The sequence below is a fragment of the Ostrea edulis genome, chromosome 5 (assembly GCF_947568905.1).
Source record: "Ostrea edulis chromosome 5, xbOstEdul1.1, whole genome shotgun sequence".
Taxonomy (NCBI): Eukaryota; Metazoa; Mollusca; class Bivalvia; order Ostreida; family Ostreidae; genus Ostrea; species Ostrea edulis.
The window spans coordinates 78,702,415-78,723,890 of record NC_079168.1 but is presented as its reverse complement, the minus strand read 5'-3'; the positions used below and the strand labels follow the sequence as shown (position 1 = coordinate 78,723,890).

General features: G+C 34.3%; 1 protein-coding gene and 1 long non-coding RNA gene across 10 annotated transcripts in view; one reads left to right on the top strand and one right to left on the bottom strand.

The window, feature by feature from the left end:
- Positions 1-21,476, top strand: part of LOC125649680 (uncharacterized) — a 219,428-nt gene that overhangs the window by 10,046 nt on the left and 187,906 nt on the right. For 3 of the 9 annotated variants that reach the window (XM_056166339.1, XM_048877384.2, XM_048877383.2), the window contains exons 4-18: positions 633-749; positions 1,356-1,388; positions 3,654-3,715; positions 3,931-4,049; positions 4,314-4,383; positions 4,544-4,616; positions 6,775-6,842; positions 8,841-8,947; positions 10,998-11,177; positions 11,432-11,529; positions 14,096-14,119; positions 16,635-16,712; positions 17,473-17,541; positions 19,643-19,714; positions 21,227-21,418. In XM_056166339.1, the coding sequence (XP_056022314.1) occupies positions 633-749; positions 1,356-1,388; positions 3,654-3,715; positions 3,931-4,049; positions 4,314-4,383; positions 4,544-4,616; positions 6,775-6,842; positions 8,841-8,947; positions 10,998-11,177; positions 11,432-11,529; positions 14,096-14,119; positions 16,635-16,712; positions 17,473-17,541; positions 19,643-19,714; positions 21,227-21,418 (1,362 nt within the window). The remainder of the gene's footprint in view (positions 1-632; positions 750-1,355; positions 1,389-3,653; positions 3,716-3,930; positions 4,050-4,313; positions 4,384-4,543; positions 4,617-6,774; positions 6,843-8,840; positions 8,948-10,997; positions 11,178-11,431; positions 11,530-14,095; positions 14,120-16,634; positions 16,713-17,472; positions 17,542-19,642; positions 19,715-21,226; positions 21,419-21,476) is intronic. The other 6 variants (XM_048877385.2, XM_048877386.2, XM_056166341.1 and 3 more) reach the window with 3 other exon arrangements.
- On the bottom strand, positions 20,167-20,912 carry LOC130055070 (uncharacterized). Its single transcript, XR_008803299.1, has 2 exons — positions 20,609-20,912; positions 20,167-20,413 (listed from the first exon to the last, which is right to left on the bottom strand). It is a non-coding gene; the product is annotated as an uncharacterized LOC130055070 (long non-coding RNA).

The following is a 21,476-nucleotide window of genomic DNA, read 5'->3' as shown; positions in this document are numbered from 1 at the left end:
TTCCGTGTCTTTCGGCCGCCATTATCATCAGTTTTCTTCCCACAGAGAAATCCCATATAAATCCAGTAAAGTTCACAGTGCCACATATGACAGATAGCAGACTCTGTCTTCTTCATTTCCAGTCATTTGTCCCAATGTACATATATTTTTCCCATTAAATCCATCTTATATATAATGCCACTTATATCATTTCTTTTCTGAGTTCACAAAATAGTTTATATATATTACACTCATTATATTCAGAAATTGGATGTCTTAGAAAAATGTCTATGGGCCTGGGGCATTCTAGATGAAAATGTAGTAGCAAAAAAAAACAAAAACCAAAAAACAACCCCAACCCCCCCAAAAAACCATACACACAAAATAAACAAGGACATCTAAGTGAATTTTAAAGAATTATGCTAAAATGAAAAAAATTGTTTGAAAATTAGATTTTGTTTCATATATAAAAGATATATTTACAAAAATTATCAAAGTATCAATTAAAACCCAAACAAAAATTTATCCTCATGTCGTTTATTGTTTTCTGAACATAAAACCCCCACAAAATGTTAATACACAGTAGCACTTTGTGATACAGGGCAATGAAAATTGAACTCACTGAAATGGATGTCTACCTGTTTTGTTTTAAGGTGTTTCAAGACCTGGGGACAGAGGTTCTGCAGGCTGCTTTTGAGGGTTACAATGCCTGCCTGTTTGCTTATGGTCAGACATCAACCGGAAAAACATACACAATGATGGGGCCTCAGGTCAGTATCATAAATCCATCTGTATTGGTAAAGTACTTACTTCTCTAGTATCATCTGTATTAGTAGAGTACTATGGCTGATATAGCATCACTTGTATAAGGAGTATGTACTGATGTTAGTACGTTAGTTAGTATCATCTGTATTAGTAGAGTACTATGGCTGATATAACATCACTTGTATAAGGAGTATGTACTGATATAATATTTTTGTATCAGTAAAATGTTATGATTATTATACAAATAAGAATTGACAGGATACAGAGTGTATTGTGAATTTGTTATTACAAAACATTTACATTTCAGGAAAGAATCAAATCCTCAATATTTCAGGCTCTTTATAAGATTATAGGAGCAATAAGGATATTGTTTTGGTCAGAGTGTATAATGATTCTTGTTCAATGCTGACATTTTTTTGGTAATGATATTAGATTGAAATTGATAGATTTAGGTTTGCTTATAATCAATTCAATAGATAGAATCTACTCAGTGAAACCTTCCTATTTATAGAGTAAGCTGCAGACTCCAAAGAATGCACCAGAAATTAGCTGATAAAAGTGAACAAGAAAATTTATATATGTTGATGTTCTGTTTTATTTTATTCTTTCAGGAGGACTTCGGAATTATTCCAAGAATATGTGAGGTAAAAAAGAAATCTACTAATGACAGGAAGATGTTTTGAGTATAAGCATTACAATGAAGCTAGACATGCAGCGTAGAGCACTTAAGTCTTTATCATGCTAAAAAACTCATTACCAGGCTGCTGAAATAATTACCAATTAAAGTAGATAGATGTATGTGGAGCAGACAGCAAAATTGTTAGATATTTATTTCAGTTTATCCACTCTTAACATTTTAATCACTTTCAAAACTACTAAAGAAATTTCTTCTGAGTTCCCTTTTGTGAGGAAATGCAGATCTAACAATACTGAATGCAGAACTTCGAGTCTGACTTCCATTCAAGCACAACTTTGACCCCGTTATTTACTTTAACATTTGTTGGTTTTAGAAAATCGGAAATAGTAATAGCAGATTTGATTGGAATACATTAGGTCAGATCGTCTGTCTTCATAACACAGGACAGAGGTCCACTACTGAGTAAAGCAACATTCAGTCCATGGTTTTTGTTTATCTACTAACTTCTTTTCGATAGTACCTACGTATAGCTCATTGAAATGTTTTTGATAAGAGAGCATTTTCACATAAATAAATGGGAAAGTAAACACAACATAATCTTTACACCTCTTCTTGTATGGGAGACATTCTAGTCGAAAGTGAGACGAATAATCCGCTACGAGTCAGAGTTCCCTTATTTTCTGCATTATTCCATCGTGTATTTCATGATAAAGCCATTTAGAGATAAGTTCCTTACAGGCCTTGTATACTAAGTGTTCACAAGGGTTTGTGAACTAAAACGATCCTGATTAACTTGACTTGCATTCTCCAATCTATGCCTGTGTCTTGTTCAAATAATTCATTTCTATCTACAGTTTATAGAGGGGAAAACTAAATCGTATATTTACTGTAATAATTGTATGATGTCGATTTTGTTTCTTTCATTTCATGCAGAAGTAATTCTCAAAGCTACATTAATTAGTACTAAAGGGAGGAATTTTGCATCACACCTATATATTTTTAAAACATATTTGTACCTTTGGATAAAGAGCTCATTGAATCAGGATATGGGGTTTCAAAGAACCTGTACATTTATATGGATCATTTCACCTGCTGGGGTTGCTTTTTTACAATATTTAAATGAAGTCATTTCTCCCGGAGCTTTAAGAGAAGACAAACACAATAGGTTGACTGGCCTGATGGTCAAATATACATACAGTCTGTTTAAACAGCTTCTGGGTGTATAAACTGATCAGTTGAATCTGCAAATTGATTTGTAGATAGGTAACCATTACCTCATCCTAAAACTCTCCCAACTCTTAATTTACAATGGAAAGCTAACTAAGTTTGGCATCTGTTTTAGTCCTAAGATAAGGAGAATTTAGACACCCATTGCAAAATAAAATGCATTTTCAAACAAGTTGTCTAGCCAGCATTTTTTTTTAAAATGAGCTGATGTGTTTTCTCTGGCAAATGTTGACCGTACAATAACAGGCCTTGATCTGACAACAGCCAGGCGGCTGCCCAGACTCCTAACTATTTCATTGCTGTATAACTCAGAGTGCTCTAACTCTTTATATCGGAAATTTAGTCTGAAACAGTAATCTTATACAGCAAATGAGATTAAAAGGTGATGTTAAGAGAGATATTGATTCAAAAGTTTGGGGGGTATAAAATGACAGGTTTCTTATATTCTAAATTTGATAAGTATTGTGCATATAACGCATATGAAAGAAAGCCTTTGGCTTGTGAACACTGCACACGCACTGGTAGCTAGTTTCAGATTTCATCATTGTTCATAGATTTAGTATCAGATTATGTTTTGATTGCAATAATGATTATTGATTCTGTGTATGTAATGTGAAATATTCACTAAGTTTGGCCTGCATGATAATTATCTTGACATGCAGGGAAAGCCATAAGATACTCTTTGCAGTTGACAGCATGCACATGAGCACCACAATGCAGTGTATAAATTTTCACAAAGACTAATGTGCATGGTGTAGTTCTACTGCTAACTACAGGAACTGAACATGTTATTTAATGCTTCACAGTGGCTTTGTGCAGGGGAAATTCATTTATTATAATTGTTGGTACCATCTCTCTAGCAAGATGTCAATATATTGCTGTAACTAGAAGTTGTGCTATTCAAATGTCAATTCTCATTTTTGAGAAATGTTTGATAATGAAGAAAAGAATTCTAGATATGAATAATGAGAAGTGCAGCTGTGCTACTGTGTTGGTAATTTGTAAGGCTTGATTTCTCTGCTCATTTTTATATTGTATATTACAGGGGTTGTTTAGCCATGTAGATGATTGTCTGAGTGAAAATGTCACCTTCAGAGTCGATATCAGGTGAAAATTATGACTTACATCACAAATGTTATCAATAATGGCCATAAACGTGCACTTATTTGATCAATGAGTGTTTAACATAGAAAAGAATTATATAATACACAAGATCCCAATGTATGAAAAATCCACTGTCAATATTTCTCGCAGATGATAGGAATCTGAATTTAAAATTCAATTTATGATATGGTTGTGGTCCTATTTTTGTGCTATTACAGTTATCTTGAGATATATAATGAGAGAGTGAAGGATTTGCTGAGGCCTTCATTGTCAAAATCCAAGGAGAAATTCACACTCAAAGTCCGAGAACACCCTAAAGAGGGACCCTATGTTCAAGGTGGGCTAAACAGAATCAAGTGGATTATTCAGATCAGAAAGTCAGCACCAGACTGAAATTATAAATATGATTAATATGACAACAATAAAACCACCTCTCAGTCTTGATACAGAAAGTGAAACCTGCACATTTAAAATTTCTTATAAATTTAAAATATTTTAGGTAATTTCTTTCGATTTATTATGCAGTTCATTTATGTAACATTTCATTTGCATGAAAATGGCACATGACATCAAATAAGGGTTATTGTTTCTACATATATAGATTTATCCTCCCATTATGTCAAGGACAATATGGAAATCCAGGAACTTTTGGACAGAGGCAATGAAAGCAGGTACAGTACAAAATGTGCTTCTTAATGGGGACATCTCTTACTTACCACTCCACAGTAAAGTGTAAAAATTACTGTAAAAGTAGTCTATTTTTAGTGTACTTGTTACGCTACATTCAGATGGCAATTATAAGTTTAAATATAACACTGTATCTCTTTGCAGGACCACTGCCTCGACCTACATGCATGACCGTAGTAGTAGGAGTCATGCTATAGTGACCATTAGCTTCACTCAGGTGAGCAATGCAGGCTTAGGGCCTATCAATGATTGAGAGGATAGCAACTTTGAACTTGGTTTCACATTGTTTTTTGCATGAAAATACAGTGTGAATAGTGAAGGGGAGACTTCGATTGAATTTGATTGTATCTCAGTTAACATCTCAGATTACATATCAGTTAACATCTCAGATTACACCTCAGTTTACATCTCAGATTACACCTCAGTTAATATCTCAGATTACACCTCAGTTAATATCTCAGATTACACCTCAGTTAATATCTCAGTTTACACCTAAGATTACATCTCAGATTACACCTCAGTTTACATCTCAGATTTCACCTCAGTTAATATCTCAGATTACACCTCAGTTAATATCTCAGTTTACACCTAAGATTACATCTCAGATTACACCTCAGTTAATTTCTCGGATTACAACTCAGTTAACATCTCGGATTACAACTCGGTTAACATCTCAGATTACAACTTAGTTTACATCTCAGTTTACATATCAGTTTTATGCCCTAGAAAGCAGGCATTCCAGAGTGAAAAAAATAAGTCATGTGGTACACATGTGGTGTTTTCTACAAGTATGTTGATAATAAGTGGCAGAATTAGGGGTTGAAATCCTGAGATTTAAATAGATAATTTCTCAAACAACAGAGAAATGAAGCAAAGACCCCAAAGAATGAGTGAATTACATTTTGTCAGCTAGCTTTACTTAACACTTGACATACGTTAGAAATGCGTGTACATGCCATGTGATCTGCTGTCATTTGACCTGCACTGATGATTGTCGTATACATATTGATATACAGGAAGATTTTCACCATTCATAAGGATTTTCAATACAAAGTCTCGGATGTATTGAATTGGATTTGCTGTCTTTTACGTGTTAAATCCTTCTGCATGAGGGAGTGCTTGACAGACGACTCTAATTAGAAATGCTGTAGAAGTTTAAACGGAATCTATTCATACATTCAATTAACACAATTACAAATAATATCATTGCTGCTTTGTCGGAGATTGGGAGTGTCTGGGGTATTTTTTCTGTTGTTGTGATCTGTTCATTGAGTTGTTTAGCAAGCAGGGTGGAGTGAGGGTTAGAAATTGCCCCTTTTCTCTGAGGTCGAACAATTACATACCGACCCACAACAGACTACCTCACATCGAGCATTGTTCAGAGTTCCAACTTTGGTATCAGCTGTCGACTGTGTACAATAAGGGACAAGTTGTGGGTTTTGTTATTAGTTCAGGATAGAACCCCTTGTTAGATGGTTCACCAGAATTAGTTTTTAAACCAAAATTTCCTTCTCCATGCTTAATACTCCGTAATGTTTGTTTTTCCAAAAATAGCATCGTCCTAAACTTTCCGAAAGGATTGTAAATCAATTTTGACCTGGTTGCCTGTCCTCTCATTTAATGTAGCTTTACAATTTAGCAGTTTGACCTCTGATTATATTGAGATAAACCTGACTTGTATGCTTATTTAAAAAGTTACGTAAACTAATTTCAGTTTTAAGAGTGCCATTAAATTCCAACCTTTGTTCAGATGTATATGGCATACACTTTCATTGTTCAAAGTGTGAATAAGAATCCATGCTGAGATTAAAGATAAAAGTAGTTCGATATGTACACGTTAAGGCTGTGAAGTTTAATTTTGTGAAATTAATCATTTTTGTATTTATCCAAATGTCAGCACAATCCCCTGGGATTTATAAAACCATTGTAAACACAGAGTAGATGTACATGAAATCAAGTAATCCATATTAACTGATGGCTTTCTTAAAAACTGAATTTTTAATGACTATAGTTCTATGACCTTCACCAGGCCGGGTCACTGGTAGACGTATTGTTTGTTTTTGTAGTATTTAAGCCAAGATCAAAGGACTGCGGCTTTGACCTTTCCCAGCCAAATCTATGAAAATATTCAGAATTAATACTGTAATTACAATTTTCTATAATCCTACATACAATTCATGTAACTTTTTAATTACTATTCTTCTGGTGAATTTATAACCTCATTATAAATAAGATTGGAGACTTATTTATCCAAACAATTGTTTTTAGATACAGACTACTATGTCCTTTGCAGTGATGTTAGAAGAAATATACCACTAGATATACAGTCCCATTATGTCTATATATATAAACCTTTTATCTGTTTTGTTTTGCAGGCTAGATTAGAAGATGATTTACCCCATGAAATAGTTAGCAAAATTCACCTCGTTGACTTGGCCGGCAGGTGGGTGTAACTTACATATACATAGAGGTCAAAACAGCATTGTGGATGCAATTTTAGCTGACCACAAAACCTGGACATGCTATGTTTCAAAACTCATATTCTGATCCAGTAGTTGGAGTAAGCAGCATAATTTGTATAATTTCGAGTTAATTTTATTCGTAATTTATTGCCTTTTCGTGGCAGATCAAACAGCTACATAGATTTTCTACTAGCTTCAATGTATGTGATGATAGATTTGTTGATGACTCATTGAATATGACAGGGGTGTGATTTTTCCTCTTTTCAGAGGAAATCTCTGATTTGCTCAATTTTCAAAAAAATGAAACACTCTGGATTTGATCTAAAGTGGCAGAAAATGATAATTTTCCAGGTAGGGTGAGGTGTTTTCCTCCCTTTTTGACCAGTTTTTCTCTGATTTCTGAGGAATTCAGTCACATCCCTGATATGATGATATTCATTACATAAGTGTTATGTTCTGAAGAACAAGGATGGCTTGTTGGCAGTAACACCTCTTTATTGCTGCAATAGAGATTAGATGTATACATTGGGAACATCTTAGGAAAAATTTACATTAGACTACCTAGTAAAGCAAATTTTAGAGGAGAAATTATCGACAGAAGTTTGATTAGATACACAGTATGAAGTTGTACATGTAGGTCTTATTTATTGATCCGTGTGAGGAAAAAATTTAGGCAAGGATTATTTCAATAAAAAATGAAGTTATTTTACCTTGAGATTTTTAAGACATAAGAATATTATGAAAGTTAAACAGATTTAAATTCCAGAGTATACTTGTAGGCTAGGGGAAATCCTGATCAAGAAAAATGTAATAATCTTAACATGTTGATGACACATGAAAAAGTCGTAGTCTTTTGAAAGCTTGGGACGAGAAGTGCGTTTTTGTTAATCCCTATCAAAAGTTGCTCTATTTCTTGATAGTTTATGCTGAAGTGGTTTAAAAGAGGCAGATTAATTTTTAATCAATAAAATAATGCTATTTTGCATCGTAAACATAATTTATGTCAAATGAAATTTAAGAAGAAAAAAAGCATTTATTGGTGTTTCTGTGAATACTTTAAATATTGCCATAACAATACCTGTATTATATGTTCTGTGGAATATTTTAGTACTCTGGATTATGTTCAGCTTAGAGGGGGATAATGAACAAAGAACATCATTTTCACTCAATTACTGATTATTTAAATAATTTTATAGACCTACCAGTTTTTCATGTGTATAGAACATTAAATCAATATAAACAATAAGATATTGTTAGATTAAATGGAGCGTAGTTTGCCTTCCTACACAACTTAATCTGATGAGTCAAAGAATATTTAATCATTGGAATTTAACTCTTTGATTCAAATATATTGCATATACAGATAAAAGTTTTGATAGCTATAAATTTCCTTTTGGCTAATCTGCTCAAAGAATTTAGTCTTTTAATTGATGTGTTTCCTATGCATACTTTATATATTATCTACATGTAAATACCTGGTAAAACAAGTACAATTTGTAAACTTAGCTGTTTTGAAATCAGTCCAATATTTAAAGTGCCAGTTTTCAATGAGATCAAATTGAGCAAATATCAAAAGTGTATGCGTGAAGTACAGACAACTGTTATAAACTTGTCACCTGAGACGAGTCATTTTTGTCGAAGATTGAGGTAGTCTTACAGTGAGAGAGATAGAATAGAATGATTCATAGTTAAAATGGAACAGTCATTGTTCAAAACTATATAACAAATACTAAATATCAACCCCTATACTTTTCATACTTCTGATTACTTTCTCATGATTTTGCCAAATTGGCTTAATTTTTTATTTTAATTTCTTTATTTCATATTCATTCATCATGACTGAATCCAGTCATTAGCAGTATTAAGGATTTCATCTATGTAACAGTTTTTTAAAAGTCTTATTTTAAGAATATCTCCACATCACCACCAATGCCTTTCATCTGCAGTTTTGATGAAACCATCTGTATATTTTTTTTCAGTGAAAGAGCTGACCCAAATTTTAGTGAACATTATAAAGGCAGATTAAAGGAAGGTGCAAATATCAATCGATCTTTAGTCACCTTAGGCAACGTCATTAAGGCCTTGGGTAAGTCCCTCCTATTTAACTTCCTACTTTACTGTGTGTACTGTTGGGTTAAACAACAGAAACATGATTGATGGCTAGTTATTGTCATATATAAAGCTGTACCCTATGACCTTCAAGCTTTCCATCCATTTATGACCAGCTGTATTGTACATAATGAATGTAAAGTGGGTAGTATATAGGCTGTTGACCGTGTTGACTGAAACACTTGTTTTGTTTGGGGGAGTATACAAATTGTAATTTATGAAATTCTCTTTCCAACCTGGATGTACATCACATAATTGTTTGAAAATAAAAAGAACAGCTTAATAAATACTAGGGTTGTATCAACCAACAGAAAAGTGATACATGTGTGTGATTTCTGTACATTTATCTTTTGAATTCATTGATCATTATCGAGCATACTCTGGATGTGTCGATCAAAACTGAATAATATTAGATCAATATACTAAAGTACGGTAAAAACAAAGTCTCAAAATTGTTGCATCAACTTTTGCACACACCTATTTACCACACCTAATTATTTGCGTATTACCCCCTCCCAACAAGTTGCTGAGGAGAGTTAGTGACACTGCCGTGAGTTACCATATAGATTTGTTTAAAAATGGAAGAGTTAGGCTAATATAACTTTGCATACTTGTTTCCCATGGTGACTTGCGGAACCCCTCTGATTTTTAGGGTCAAGTGCACGGGAATTGTAGGAAATATTAATGAAATACATAAACATATATACACATAAAGAACTGGAAAACCAAAATTACTCTAATTTGTAAAATATCAGTTCTATCAGAAGGATACTACAGTAGGGGGACAATAGTGTTGAGAGAAAAATGGCGTAAACGGATTAGATAATGTACTGGATTTACCAACAACACGGGAAAAGTCATTATAGAGGGCGAAGCCCTCTCACGGCCCAAAGGGCCGTGAGAGTGGAGCTCTCCCTATAGGTAACACGTATATACATGTTTAAAAGGAAAATATAGGAAAATAATGAAAAATTAAACCATACCTATGGAACTTGAAAAGTTTGGTACCAATGGCGTCGATTCGAATATTAGCGCGTGGACATGTATTCCTCCATTTTGAATCTCGTCTACTCCAGTTCACGTCGTTCTGAGATGTTACATAAAATCCGTATTAAAAACGCATGTAAATCTTATTTTCCTAATCATATATAATCACTCCACGATTAACGCCATGTTTTTTGTTGTGGTTCAAACGCTATGTTTGTAAATTTGCTAAATAACGACGCTGAATATGACGTCACAGTGTACTGTTTACATCGATTGCGTTATATTTCCCGCGTTCATTATATAGGTGGATCAAATGTTAGGATACTTTGATACTGTAACAGCTCCGTCCGTGTGCTAACTTCGGGTTGTTTTTGTCCTGTTTTGAATATAGATACTAATGCCAAAACTTTTTTTTTGCTTCGCCCTCAAACACGGTCACACCGTAAAACATATTATATATGTATTTGCTATGTTATAACACTGCTTCCTAAGCTATTTGGATTTTTATTTCTTTATTATTTAACTAAATGTTTCCCTATGTCATTATAGATTATGTACTTTCTATGTTACTGAACGCCCCCTGTATCTATATACAGATCTTGACTTTCTCTGTTACTGAACGCTCCCCTATGTCATCATATAGATCTGTATATTCTATGTTACTGAACGCTCCCCTATATCTATATATAGATCTGTATATTCTATGTTACTGATCTATATTTTCTATGTTAACTGAACGCTCCCCTATATCTATATATAGATCTGTACTTTCTATGTTACTGAATGCCCTCCTATTTCTATATATAGATCTGTACTTTCTATGTTACTGAATGCCCCCCTATATCTTTTTATAGATCTGTATATTCTAAGTTACTGAACGCTCCCCTATATCTATATATAGATCTGTATATTCTATGTTACTGAACGCTCCCCTATATCTATATATAGATCTGTATTTTCTATGTTGCTGATCTATATTTTCTATGTTAACTGAACGCTCCCCTATGTCTATATATAGCTCCGTACTTTCTATGTTTTAGCTGAACGCTCTCTCCTATCATGGAGTGCTGACAATCTGGGTTCTACCCAGAGCTTTCTGAGTGCTGCTGACACCAGCCCCAAACGTCTGCGTCTTCCTTACATACCCTACAGAGATTCTGTGTTAACCTGGCTTCTCAAAGACAGCCTTGGTGGAAATTCTAAGACAATCATGATTGCCAGTATGTTTTAAGGCATTTTAAGGCGGAACATCTGTTTCCCAACCAAATTATAGGAACATATATTAATGTTAAAAGTCAGAATTTTACACCAGGATAATGTTGTTTTCTCTATATTTATTTGTTATTTAAAAAAATAGTACCATGTGTAACAATATGAAGTGATGAGTTATGATAAATGAATAGATTTTCATTCTGTATGGTTTTCATCAATGATTGTTTAAAAGTTATTTAAAAGTTATATTTTTTCCTGTCAGCAATTACCCCTGCAAACATATACTACAGTGAAACAATTAGCACTCTACGATACGCTCAGCGAGCCAAAAGCATCATTAACAAGCCTAAAATCAACGAGGTAAGTCTTCAGATCGCTTTGCAATCAAAGGGGTGATTTCTGAACTACTGGGCTCTGTTTTTTTAGGTCTCATGACCCATATCTAGAGACTTTTCCATTTCATGATATTTGATTTTTAAAAGGTGAAAGTTTATCAGTGTATGGAAGAAAGTCGTTTCTACTTGATGCAGTGAGTCACCTCTGAGAGTAGTATCCATAAAACAACATTCCGACCCCCTCAATGATAAGACCATGTTTATGACTGGCCTGAAGTGTACAGATGGACAGAGTAGTCTAAAAAGTTTAGATGTGTCATCTCCACTAATCCTTACGAAAACAAACCAGGCTCTCAACATTTCCCCCAAACAAGATCAAGAATCATATTAATCTGCCATAAAATGCATTGAAATGTTCTCCGTTTGAACTTTTACCAACTATGATGCTTATTGATAAACAAATGGTTTGGTGCTTAGTTATGAAAGATTTGAGATTGCTTTTAATTTCAGAAAATGTATAAATTTGGCTAAACAAATTTTTGACACTGTAGTCTTAAGTAGGAAAGTTTTCCTGCTCACATATTAATTACCAAGTGGACTTTGATGAAACCCACTCACTGAAAATAATAACATTATATTGATGTAACAAATCAGGATTGTGGAGACTGTGGTTTGTGGGCTATGGTAGGAATACTCGCAAAGTTCAAAAATTTTAACAGGTCTTTAACAAACTTATTATCGCACAAAGTGTAAGTTAATATACAATGGGGAGCAGGGGTCAATGTTGTTGATGTAATTTTGCTCTTCACACCTTAAACAACCTTCAGAGTTGATTAGAAACCGTAAAACAGTGCTCTAAGTTGATTAGAAACCATAGTTAAACTCCACTGATAGTCTGTGTATCCCCCCAGCAGTGACAGGCAGACAGACAATCTGTAGCAGAACAATGACAAATCACTGGCTGATTTATAGACAGCACTCATCACCCAGGGAAATCACAGACTGGCTGAAGTGTGTTATGTAATGCCAGCACATTCTTCCATTGCAAACGTTCCTGAAGACACTGCTTAAGTAAACTATACTGCTATAGAGTCGTGTAATAAATTACTGAAGAATTTTAGTGGAGTATGCAGCACTTTCTCGTGATAGAGGAGTCATTCAAATTCAGCTTGGTTTTTATCATTTTGTCTATAAAGCATTCCCCAGAACTTCTCTTTAACTGTACATGACAGTGTGCAAGTTTATCACTATTCACAGATTTCTCAAAACTGTACAATCTTTTTGTATCTACTATGTATCTTGAATTTATAAGACTTGTGCATGCTGATTATACACATAAACGTTTTCCACAAAAAGATACTATGTTTTTGAAATTTTCACTCAGGTGACCTATTGCTATTGATCTGTGTCCGGCATTGTGTGTTGTCCATTCCATTGAACATTTTTTAACTTCTTGATAACTACCATTCCAATTCTTTTGGTTTGAAGCATCTTTGAGACCAAGGGAGACATAAATTGTAAATTTCAGGACTACTGCACACGTAGCTTTGGGGCAGGACAAAAACTGCTAAAATTGACCAATTTTCCAATATCTTCTTTACAACTGCACGTGTAAGAATAACTAAATGCATAGTAATGTAGAGCAGGAAGGCCTCTACGAAAATCATAAATTTCATGATAATCAGGGCAGAGGTTCTGACCCCAGGGCGGGGCCAAACTTGGTATATAGTGTTCATGTGTAAAACACTTAACTAACATCTTCTTTAATGCAATTGAAACTAAATAGATATCCATAAGAAACAAGTAGCCCTTTACCAAACTAATATTGTAAATTTCAGGATCCCAATGGTAGGACTTTGGTGCCAGGTTAGGGCCAAAATGATAGTGGTTATTTATCGTTTGAATGACTTCTTTAATTTTGCTGATACTCTATAAAAGCTAAATGCATATTTAGGAAAAGCAGAGAGGGATACATCAACATTGTGACTTTCACAACCCCAGGGGTCAGACTCTAGGATAGGTCCTAAATAGTCACAACCCCAGGGGTCAGACTCTAGGGTAGGTCCTAAATAGTCACAACCCCAGGGGTCAGACTCTAGGGTAGGTCCTAAATAGTCACAACCCCAGGGTTCAGACTCTAGGATAGGTCCTAAATAGTCACAACCCCAGGGGGTCAGACTCTAGGATAGGTCCTAAATAGTCACAACCCCAGGGGTCAGACTCTAGGGTAGGTCCTAAATAGTCATATACTGTTAATATGATATATTATCTTTCATCATTGGCACTTTCATGGTCACTTGTGTTATTAGAACATATTTTGTTTTATATTGCTGCTGAAAATTATAATTTAGGTTAGATACCATGCAGAACAGGAAAGTGTTGATGGATTTCATAGCCCTGGGGGCTTGTGATGCTTTTAACTAATACTCGGGTGACTGAAAAGGCTTGTGGGCCTCTTGTATTTAATATGAAAACATGTATATTGATTGATTTAAACACATAGATACAAGTATTGCAATGTTAGTTAATCAGGCCAGATGGCTTCAGCTAGAAGCTTGCATGACTAGAATTTTGACTGTTTCTGATTGCAGGATTGTCCGCCCTTTGTTTTATATGTAAGCTGTTTACCTCTCTCCTACTGTCCTATACATAACTTTTCATAGCAATTTTGTAGCTTTGAGTACACATGCCATTTCATTTTTTTCTTCTAAATTTCATATTTTGAGCAATATTAGTTGTTTTTCAAAATGCTTTAGTTGTCATAAATATCTGTTTAAAATTGCATTCTTTCTCCATTTAATTTGATATTAGATATGACAAGCAACACTTATAAAATGAAAAAACTTTTTTAATATTTACGAAAGAATAGTGACAAGGAGATGGATTATAATTACTTGTACTTTGTGTCTTTGTAATTGGATATAGCTTATAGTGGGGTTTTTTCCGTGGGTGTTAACTTTTAATGATTTTCTCACAGGTATACAAATAATTCAATGGAATTTATTTTGGTGAACATGGAGTTCTAAGACATAAAAATAAATGAGTGGTGTAATATTAATTAACAATCTGTAAAACATTTACAATCATCAGAAACAACTGATCAAAAAAAATTATTGGTTTATTTACCTCCCAAACTGAAGAATGCTACTTGTATCTTTGACATAAAAATATCTGCTCTCCAGAGTAATTTTCCTGGGAAAAGGTGTATTATGATTGGAGACACATTTAAGTGCAAATTTAGCCATTAAAAATTTAGCGACTTGATACCAAAGCACTAAGCCTGTTATCACCTGCAGGAAAAAAACCCCGCTAAATGGTAGTAGTTGTCGTAGATGCCAACTTTTAACAATATGAAAGTAAGCAAGTACTTTATCTAAAAGTGGGTGGTGCAGCATTTTGTAAAGGAAGAAATTCCATTTCTCGAGAAGGAAGTTAAACAAGATACAATCAATCAATGGGGGTGGGGGGTGGGGGTGAGTTGGCAACTATGTCAATGTTGGATGGTAAAGGTCGTTGTCTACAACAATCCTCAGCTGCCATGTTTATACCTCATACACATATATTTCTTTATCCCAGACTCCCACAATAAGCATGACTGCATGTTTACCCACTTATGCATTGTAAAAGAGTCCAATGTACATGTTTTAAGATTAGATTCTTTACCTCCTACGCATAATAGCCCCATTCACATGCACCTGTTTGCACAAGGGGTGTATTTTTTGCATATGTGCAAAAATTTCACCCAGAAGTTTATTGTGTCATGTGAACTCATTTGCATATATGTAAAATTATTTTACTCATGCAAATTTACTCCTAGTGCAAAATCTAGTCAGGCTAGGTGCAAATTAACTTTTACATAAGCCTAGTTCACATGCGCTGATTTACTCACGGGGTGGAAATTTTGCATATATGCAAAAATTGCACCCGTGTATAAAAGTATATTTCCTAAGCGTTCACATGGTACTTAACAAATTAGGGTCAAATGGTAATGATTCCTCGAAGTTAGTTAAAGATGGCGGATTATTTTTGATTGAGGGGGAGGATTTTTCCCTTACTGTGTAGGCTTCGGTGACAAATTTGATTGATCAAGATATGTCTACGACACTCTATGCAATGTAATGTTTGCAGAAATACGGTGTATTTTATGAGAAAAGCGATATCATATTCGGTGATACTGCGTTTGCTCCTCTTTGGAGCCGATTCCTCGTGATCCACAGTGACGACTCCTTGAGTGTGACATTGTATACGGTGTGTGCGTTCACATGACGAAAAATACACTAGGAGTAAATATACACATATGCAAAAGTAAATTTGCATCTGGTCTGAGTAGGTGCAAATTTACACCCAAGTGTATATTTGCACATATGTATATTTACTTTTGCATATATGCAATTACATTCACATGCTCAAATTTACACCGGGGTGCAGATTTTGCATATATGCAGAATTTGCATCCCGTGAGTAAATTGGGGCATGTGAACGGGGCTCTGTATGAGTACATTAACTCCTGATGTACTGTAGTCATGTGACTGCATAGCAAAATCTACATGAGCAAATTATTGAAATTGTCATTAAAAAATTGCATAATTTTCTTTAAAATTTCATCTTGTCCTATATTAGAAAAAGCAGTGACCTTCTGCTGTGTCACTAAGATGAAATATTACTCTGAATAACATTTGAACAAGAAATGGCAAAACCTATTGCTACATATTAAGGAAATATCCATCTCCTTCTTTTGTTTTCAAAATACTTCCATATTGCTCTGAAGTAAGTACTACTGATTTACACACAGGTTGTTAGTGCATTTGAACACATAATGAAAATTACATTTGCACTTTAGGAGTAAAATTTGCATAGGTGTAAAATTGACACCTCTTAAGGTGCATTTGAATGGGGCTTTAATGAGTCAATGTTTTACATGTATATATTTTTCGTTTGATTCTAAAGTTATATGTGCTAGTTTGTCTAAATTTTCTTTCTCTGACTTTTAGAATGCTTTTGTCTCTGTGGATTCGGAAAAATTCTGACTGCTAGATTTCTATTGTTGTGATTAGTGCATTTGTAGAATAGATAAAATATAAGTTCCTGGAGGTATGTGATTAGTGTACTATTTTTGGTTAATTTCCATAGGATCCTAATGTGACCTTGATCCGAGAGCTGAGACAGGAAATATGGAGACTCAGAGATCTACTCAAGTCTGCTCAAATGGTAACAACTTTATATCTCACATAGCAAAAAAATAATACCAGCAATTTTATTTTTGCAAAGATGCCAGAATAATGCATGTCAGCAGTTTTACAAGAGAATGACAGAATATTAGCAGTTTTACAAGAGAATGACAGAATATGTATTGTTGTAAAATTTACTAGGCAGATTTGTTTCAAGATTTGTTGTTGTAGTTTGGTTTTTTTTTCTTTTTTCTTTCTTTCTTAATTCCATGTAAGAATCATGCAGATGGTGTAAAGGCTAGAAGTGATAAGTTTTGAAATTTTGTTCCCAATTGCTTCATCACAAATTGAATGATGTTCTACAAATTGTTACTTACACAAAGGGCAGATAACTCTGCACTTTCAACTACAATGTATACAAATTGTATTAGATAACATTAGAATTTGTCTGCCAGATATCATTGCTGTGCAATCACTATAAAAAAAATCATTAAGATTATGATTTCACCCATAGTACTGTGAAATATTGAAAATATTTACTGAGCTATTTGTGGGCTCTTTCAAGATGAATTATTTATTATCAGTACTGCATGATTCTTAGGTGAACTGCTGTTTAAATAAAGATGTATATGTATGACCTTTATATTCCAATAAAGTCACTCAAGTAGAAATCATCGTTGTTTATAAAAGCTACAGTTTATTTTGTTTCTTCCTCATCTGTGTTTTATCTTCATTTTATTGCCTTTCCGTTTGTAAATGTCGGGTGTATTCTCTGAAATCTTCACCCCCATCACTTTCAGGGTAGTTCCCAGATGTCTGATATAAACTTACTCATTCAAATGCATGACAAGATGACCGAGATACATGAGGTACATTAAAGATTGTGAACTTTTTACGTGAAGTCACCGGTATATATATATATTACAACCCCACTATAATCCGTTCGTTAATCACTTCTAACATAGCTATTTTTACCTATGTTGAAATATTAACATTTAACCATGTGAATGAGTATAGTAAACTGTGAACCTAATTACCAAATTTACAATTGTGTCAATCTATGCTACTCATATGCACATATCTTTGCTTGCTTCTATATTCGGTAACCTTGCATTGCTGTATACAGTTGTATTTATTATTGCACTCTATTATTTTTCTTTGCTTGTTTCTATATTCGATAACCTTGCATTGCTTTGCTGTATACATTTGTAAAAATTTATTATTGCACTCTCATTTTTTTTTAAAGGGAATGTCTAAGAAAACATCAGGCAGTGACCAGAACATAAATTTCTGTTCTCGCAAAATTTTAGATTGACTTAGGATCTTACCCTTATACATTGTTAAACGTAATACAAGCTTTTGATTTCCAAAAGTGCATTGGGTTTTATGTTTAATCAGTAATCATAAATGGATGATAGGTGTTATGTTTAATCAGTAATCATAAATGGATGATACTCTTATTGTAGCAAGAAAATGTGGTTGATTTATAGATATGGAAGTTATGCCTTGTAATTTAGCCTACAAATTCATAGCAAGAAAAAAATCATTACAGTTGTTGCAATGTATGTTAATCTGACATGTAAACTTTCCTAGTCTAGCAAGTAAATCTTCCTAATCTAACACGTAAATTTTGCTAATCTGACAGGTAAACATCCCTAATCTGACAGGTAAACCTTCCTAATCTGACAGGTAAATTTTGCTAATCTGACAGGTAAACCTTCCTAATCTGACAAAACCTTCCTAATCTGACTGGTAAATCTTCCTAATCTAACAGGTAAACCTCCCTAAAGTGACAGGTAAATCTTTCTAATCTGGCAGGTAAACCTTCCTAATCTGACAGGTAAACCTTCCTAATGTGACAGGTAAATCTTCCTAATCTGGCAGGTAAACCTTCCTAATCTGACAGGTAAACATCCCTAATCTGACAGGTAAATCTTCCTAATCTGACAGGTAAACCTTCCTAATCTGTCAGGTAAACATCCCTAATCTGACAGGTAAATCTTCCTAATCTGACAGGTAAACCTTCATAATCTGACAGGTAAACATCCCTAATCTGACAGGTAAACCTTCCTAATCTGACAGGTAAACCTCCCTAATGTGACAGGTAAATCTTCCTAATCTGTCAGGTAAACCATCCTAATCTGACAGGTAAACCTCCCTAATGTGACAGGTAAATCTTCATAATCTGTCAGGTAAACCTTCCTAATCTGACAGGTAAACATCCCTAATCTGACAGGTAAACATCCCTAATCTGACAGGTAAATCTTCCTAATCTGACAGGTAAACCTTCCTAATCTGACAGGTAAACATCCCTAATCTGACAGGTAAATCTTCCTAATCTGACAGGTAAACCATCCTAATCTGACAGGTAAACATCCCTAATCTGACAGGTAAATCTTCCTAATCTGACAGGTAAACCTTCCTAATCTGACAGGTAAACATCCCTAATCTGACAGGTAAATCTTCCTAATCTGACAGGTAAACCATCCTAATCTGACAGGTAAACATCTCCCTAATGTGACAGGTAAATCTTCCTAATCTGACAGGTAAACCATCCTAATCTGACAGGTAAACCTGGAAAGAACAGGAATCTTGGTGGGAACTGTTACAGTATACCACTCATTATAAACACTGCCTTATTCTTCCCTTGGACACCCTCTTAAATACTAGAATATGGAATCCACATTGAAAATCTGTATATATTGCTATGTTCACATATCTACATCTGAATTAACAGTAACATAGAAGAAAATATATTTATTCTGTTGATTGATATCTAGATTTGTTCAGTCCAACTTCATGATCAGAGAGTTGATCAGAGTTGTAATAATAGCATTATGAAGAAAAGGAAGTGCTTTACAAAATACATTACTTTCAATTTTATATGCAAGGGGAACACTTTAAGGTTTTACTATAGGTTTTACAAAGGTAAGCCATGGTTAACCATTAGCTTGCTGCTTTGTTTTTCAGAATAACCCACAACAGGTGACTTCTGCAGCTGGATCAGCCCTTGCGGAAAAGTTACTGGACCATGAAAATATGGTCAGTCTAAGAGAGCAGTCTTGTATAGTGTAATCGTTAATTATCCTTTTGTTCTTGGAGAGGGGTAATCAGGGCTCACACTGGACCAAAATTTTGTGTCGCAACCTGGCGCGCGTGCATCGACTCATGCACGTTTACTGTAGATCTATATTTCATGTATATTATTCAAGAGGCATATACAACATATTATATCTCTGATTATTCTTACACAATGTATACAACATAGCTTTGTTTAGCTTTTATCACAAATCACTATAATTATTAGGATATTGTGAAAATCGATTGTATTTCAGCAGATTGCTTTTTAGTCAGTCTGATGACATTGCAGCACAATCATGGTTTTATTTCTAAATATTGTTTTTGGCTAAGTAGACTCAATTTTATTTCATACCAGAAAAAATTAAGAGTATTTCATAGCATATAAACTGGCTATATTAAATAAAGACAAGAAATGAGTTTCTAAATGTTTATTAATCATTTTAGTAGTGTAAATGACATATATTACTCATTAAATTTGCAGTCTAGAAAAAGTCACTGATGACAAAGTTACTGAAAATTAATTACTGTAATACATAACACATGATCATAGTTTCACATCACATTTTCACTGAAGAATCCTGTTTTCATCTTGAAATCCAGAATGACAAAGTGGTCCTTTGGTGAATCTCATCATGTAGAGGAGAAGGGACTTCATGAAGTCTGAAATAAATTTTAAATGGCTTAAGATGATGTGAAGTCAAAAGATGACAGCATAGCAATTTCAGAAAAACCTACAGTTTTGCATTTCCTCATGGCCATTTTCTAAATAGATCAAACTAAAGACCTAAAGAATAATGCAATTTCCCAACATAACATCAAATGGATTAGAAAATATAGCTGAACATTCTAGTTTACCTTTCTAGATGAAATCGCTTTTGTACTGTGATGAACCGACAAATTAAATTTTATATATTTTTATTAACACGGAAGTATCTTCCATTGACTAGCTTGTGTGCACAATCACACGCTTTTTATTCCAATCAGTACAAAACAGGTAGCTCCCCAGTAATGACTCGGGGTATCTCTATATTTACGATATGTACTGTAGGCAACTGGCATGCGCAAAGTTCATTTCATTCACACCTACTTGCACATAGAGGATCAACCCTTTGTTTTGTGTAAACTGCTAAATAAACAAGACGCCCCTAAGTCTTATTGTTCCCATGCGACAGGGTATCCACATCGGAAATTCAAAATGGCGCGCGAATACTAAAATACGAAATGTCCGTGTTGCATTTTTTTCTGAAAATGCGACAAATGCGATGGGCAGCGCGAGCCCTGTTAATGATTGGTGAGAAATTTGAGAGCTATGCTTACTTACCCTCATCAGCAGGCTATTCCATGACAGCACGCTCCATACTCTCTAACACGCTCTATGTATAACTCAAAACATTCCGATTCTTTAATTGTTAGTCAAAGAAATTATAATTCAGTGGTCAAAAATAACGAAAATAATTTCCTTTTACAATTTAGGCCAAGAAGTTGACCCAGACCTGGCGAGACAAGTGGACAGAAACTCATGACATCATCAAAGAGTCGGATTTGAGTATCCGTGGATTAAAACACTCAAGTTCGATGGGAGTCATGATTGAGTCACAGATGCCTCACTTGGTGGGAATGGATGATGATGTGCTCAGTACTGGAGTCACTATATATCACCTCAAGGTTAGCATTGTCGAGACATCTGTAACGGTTTTATGATTTGTTGACATGAATAACCCGT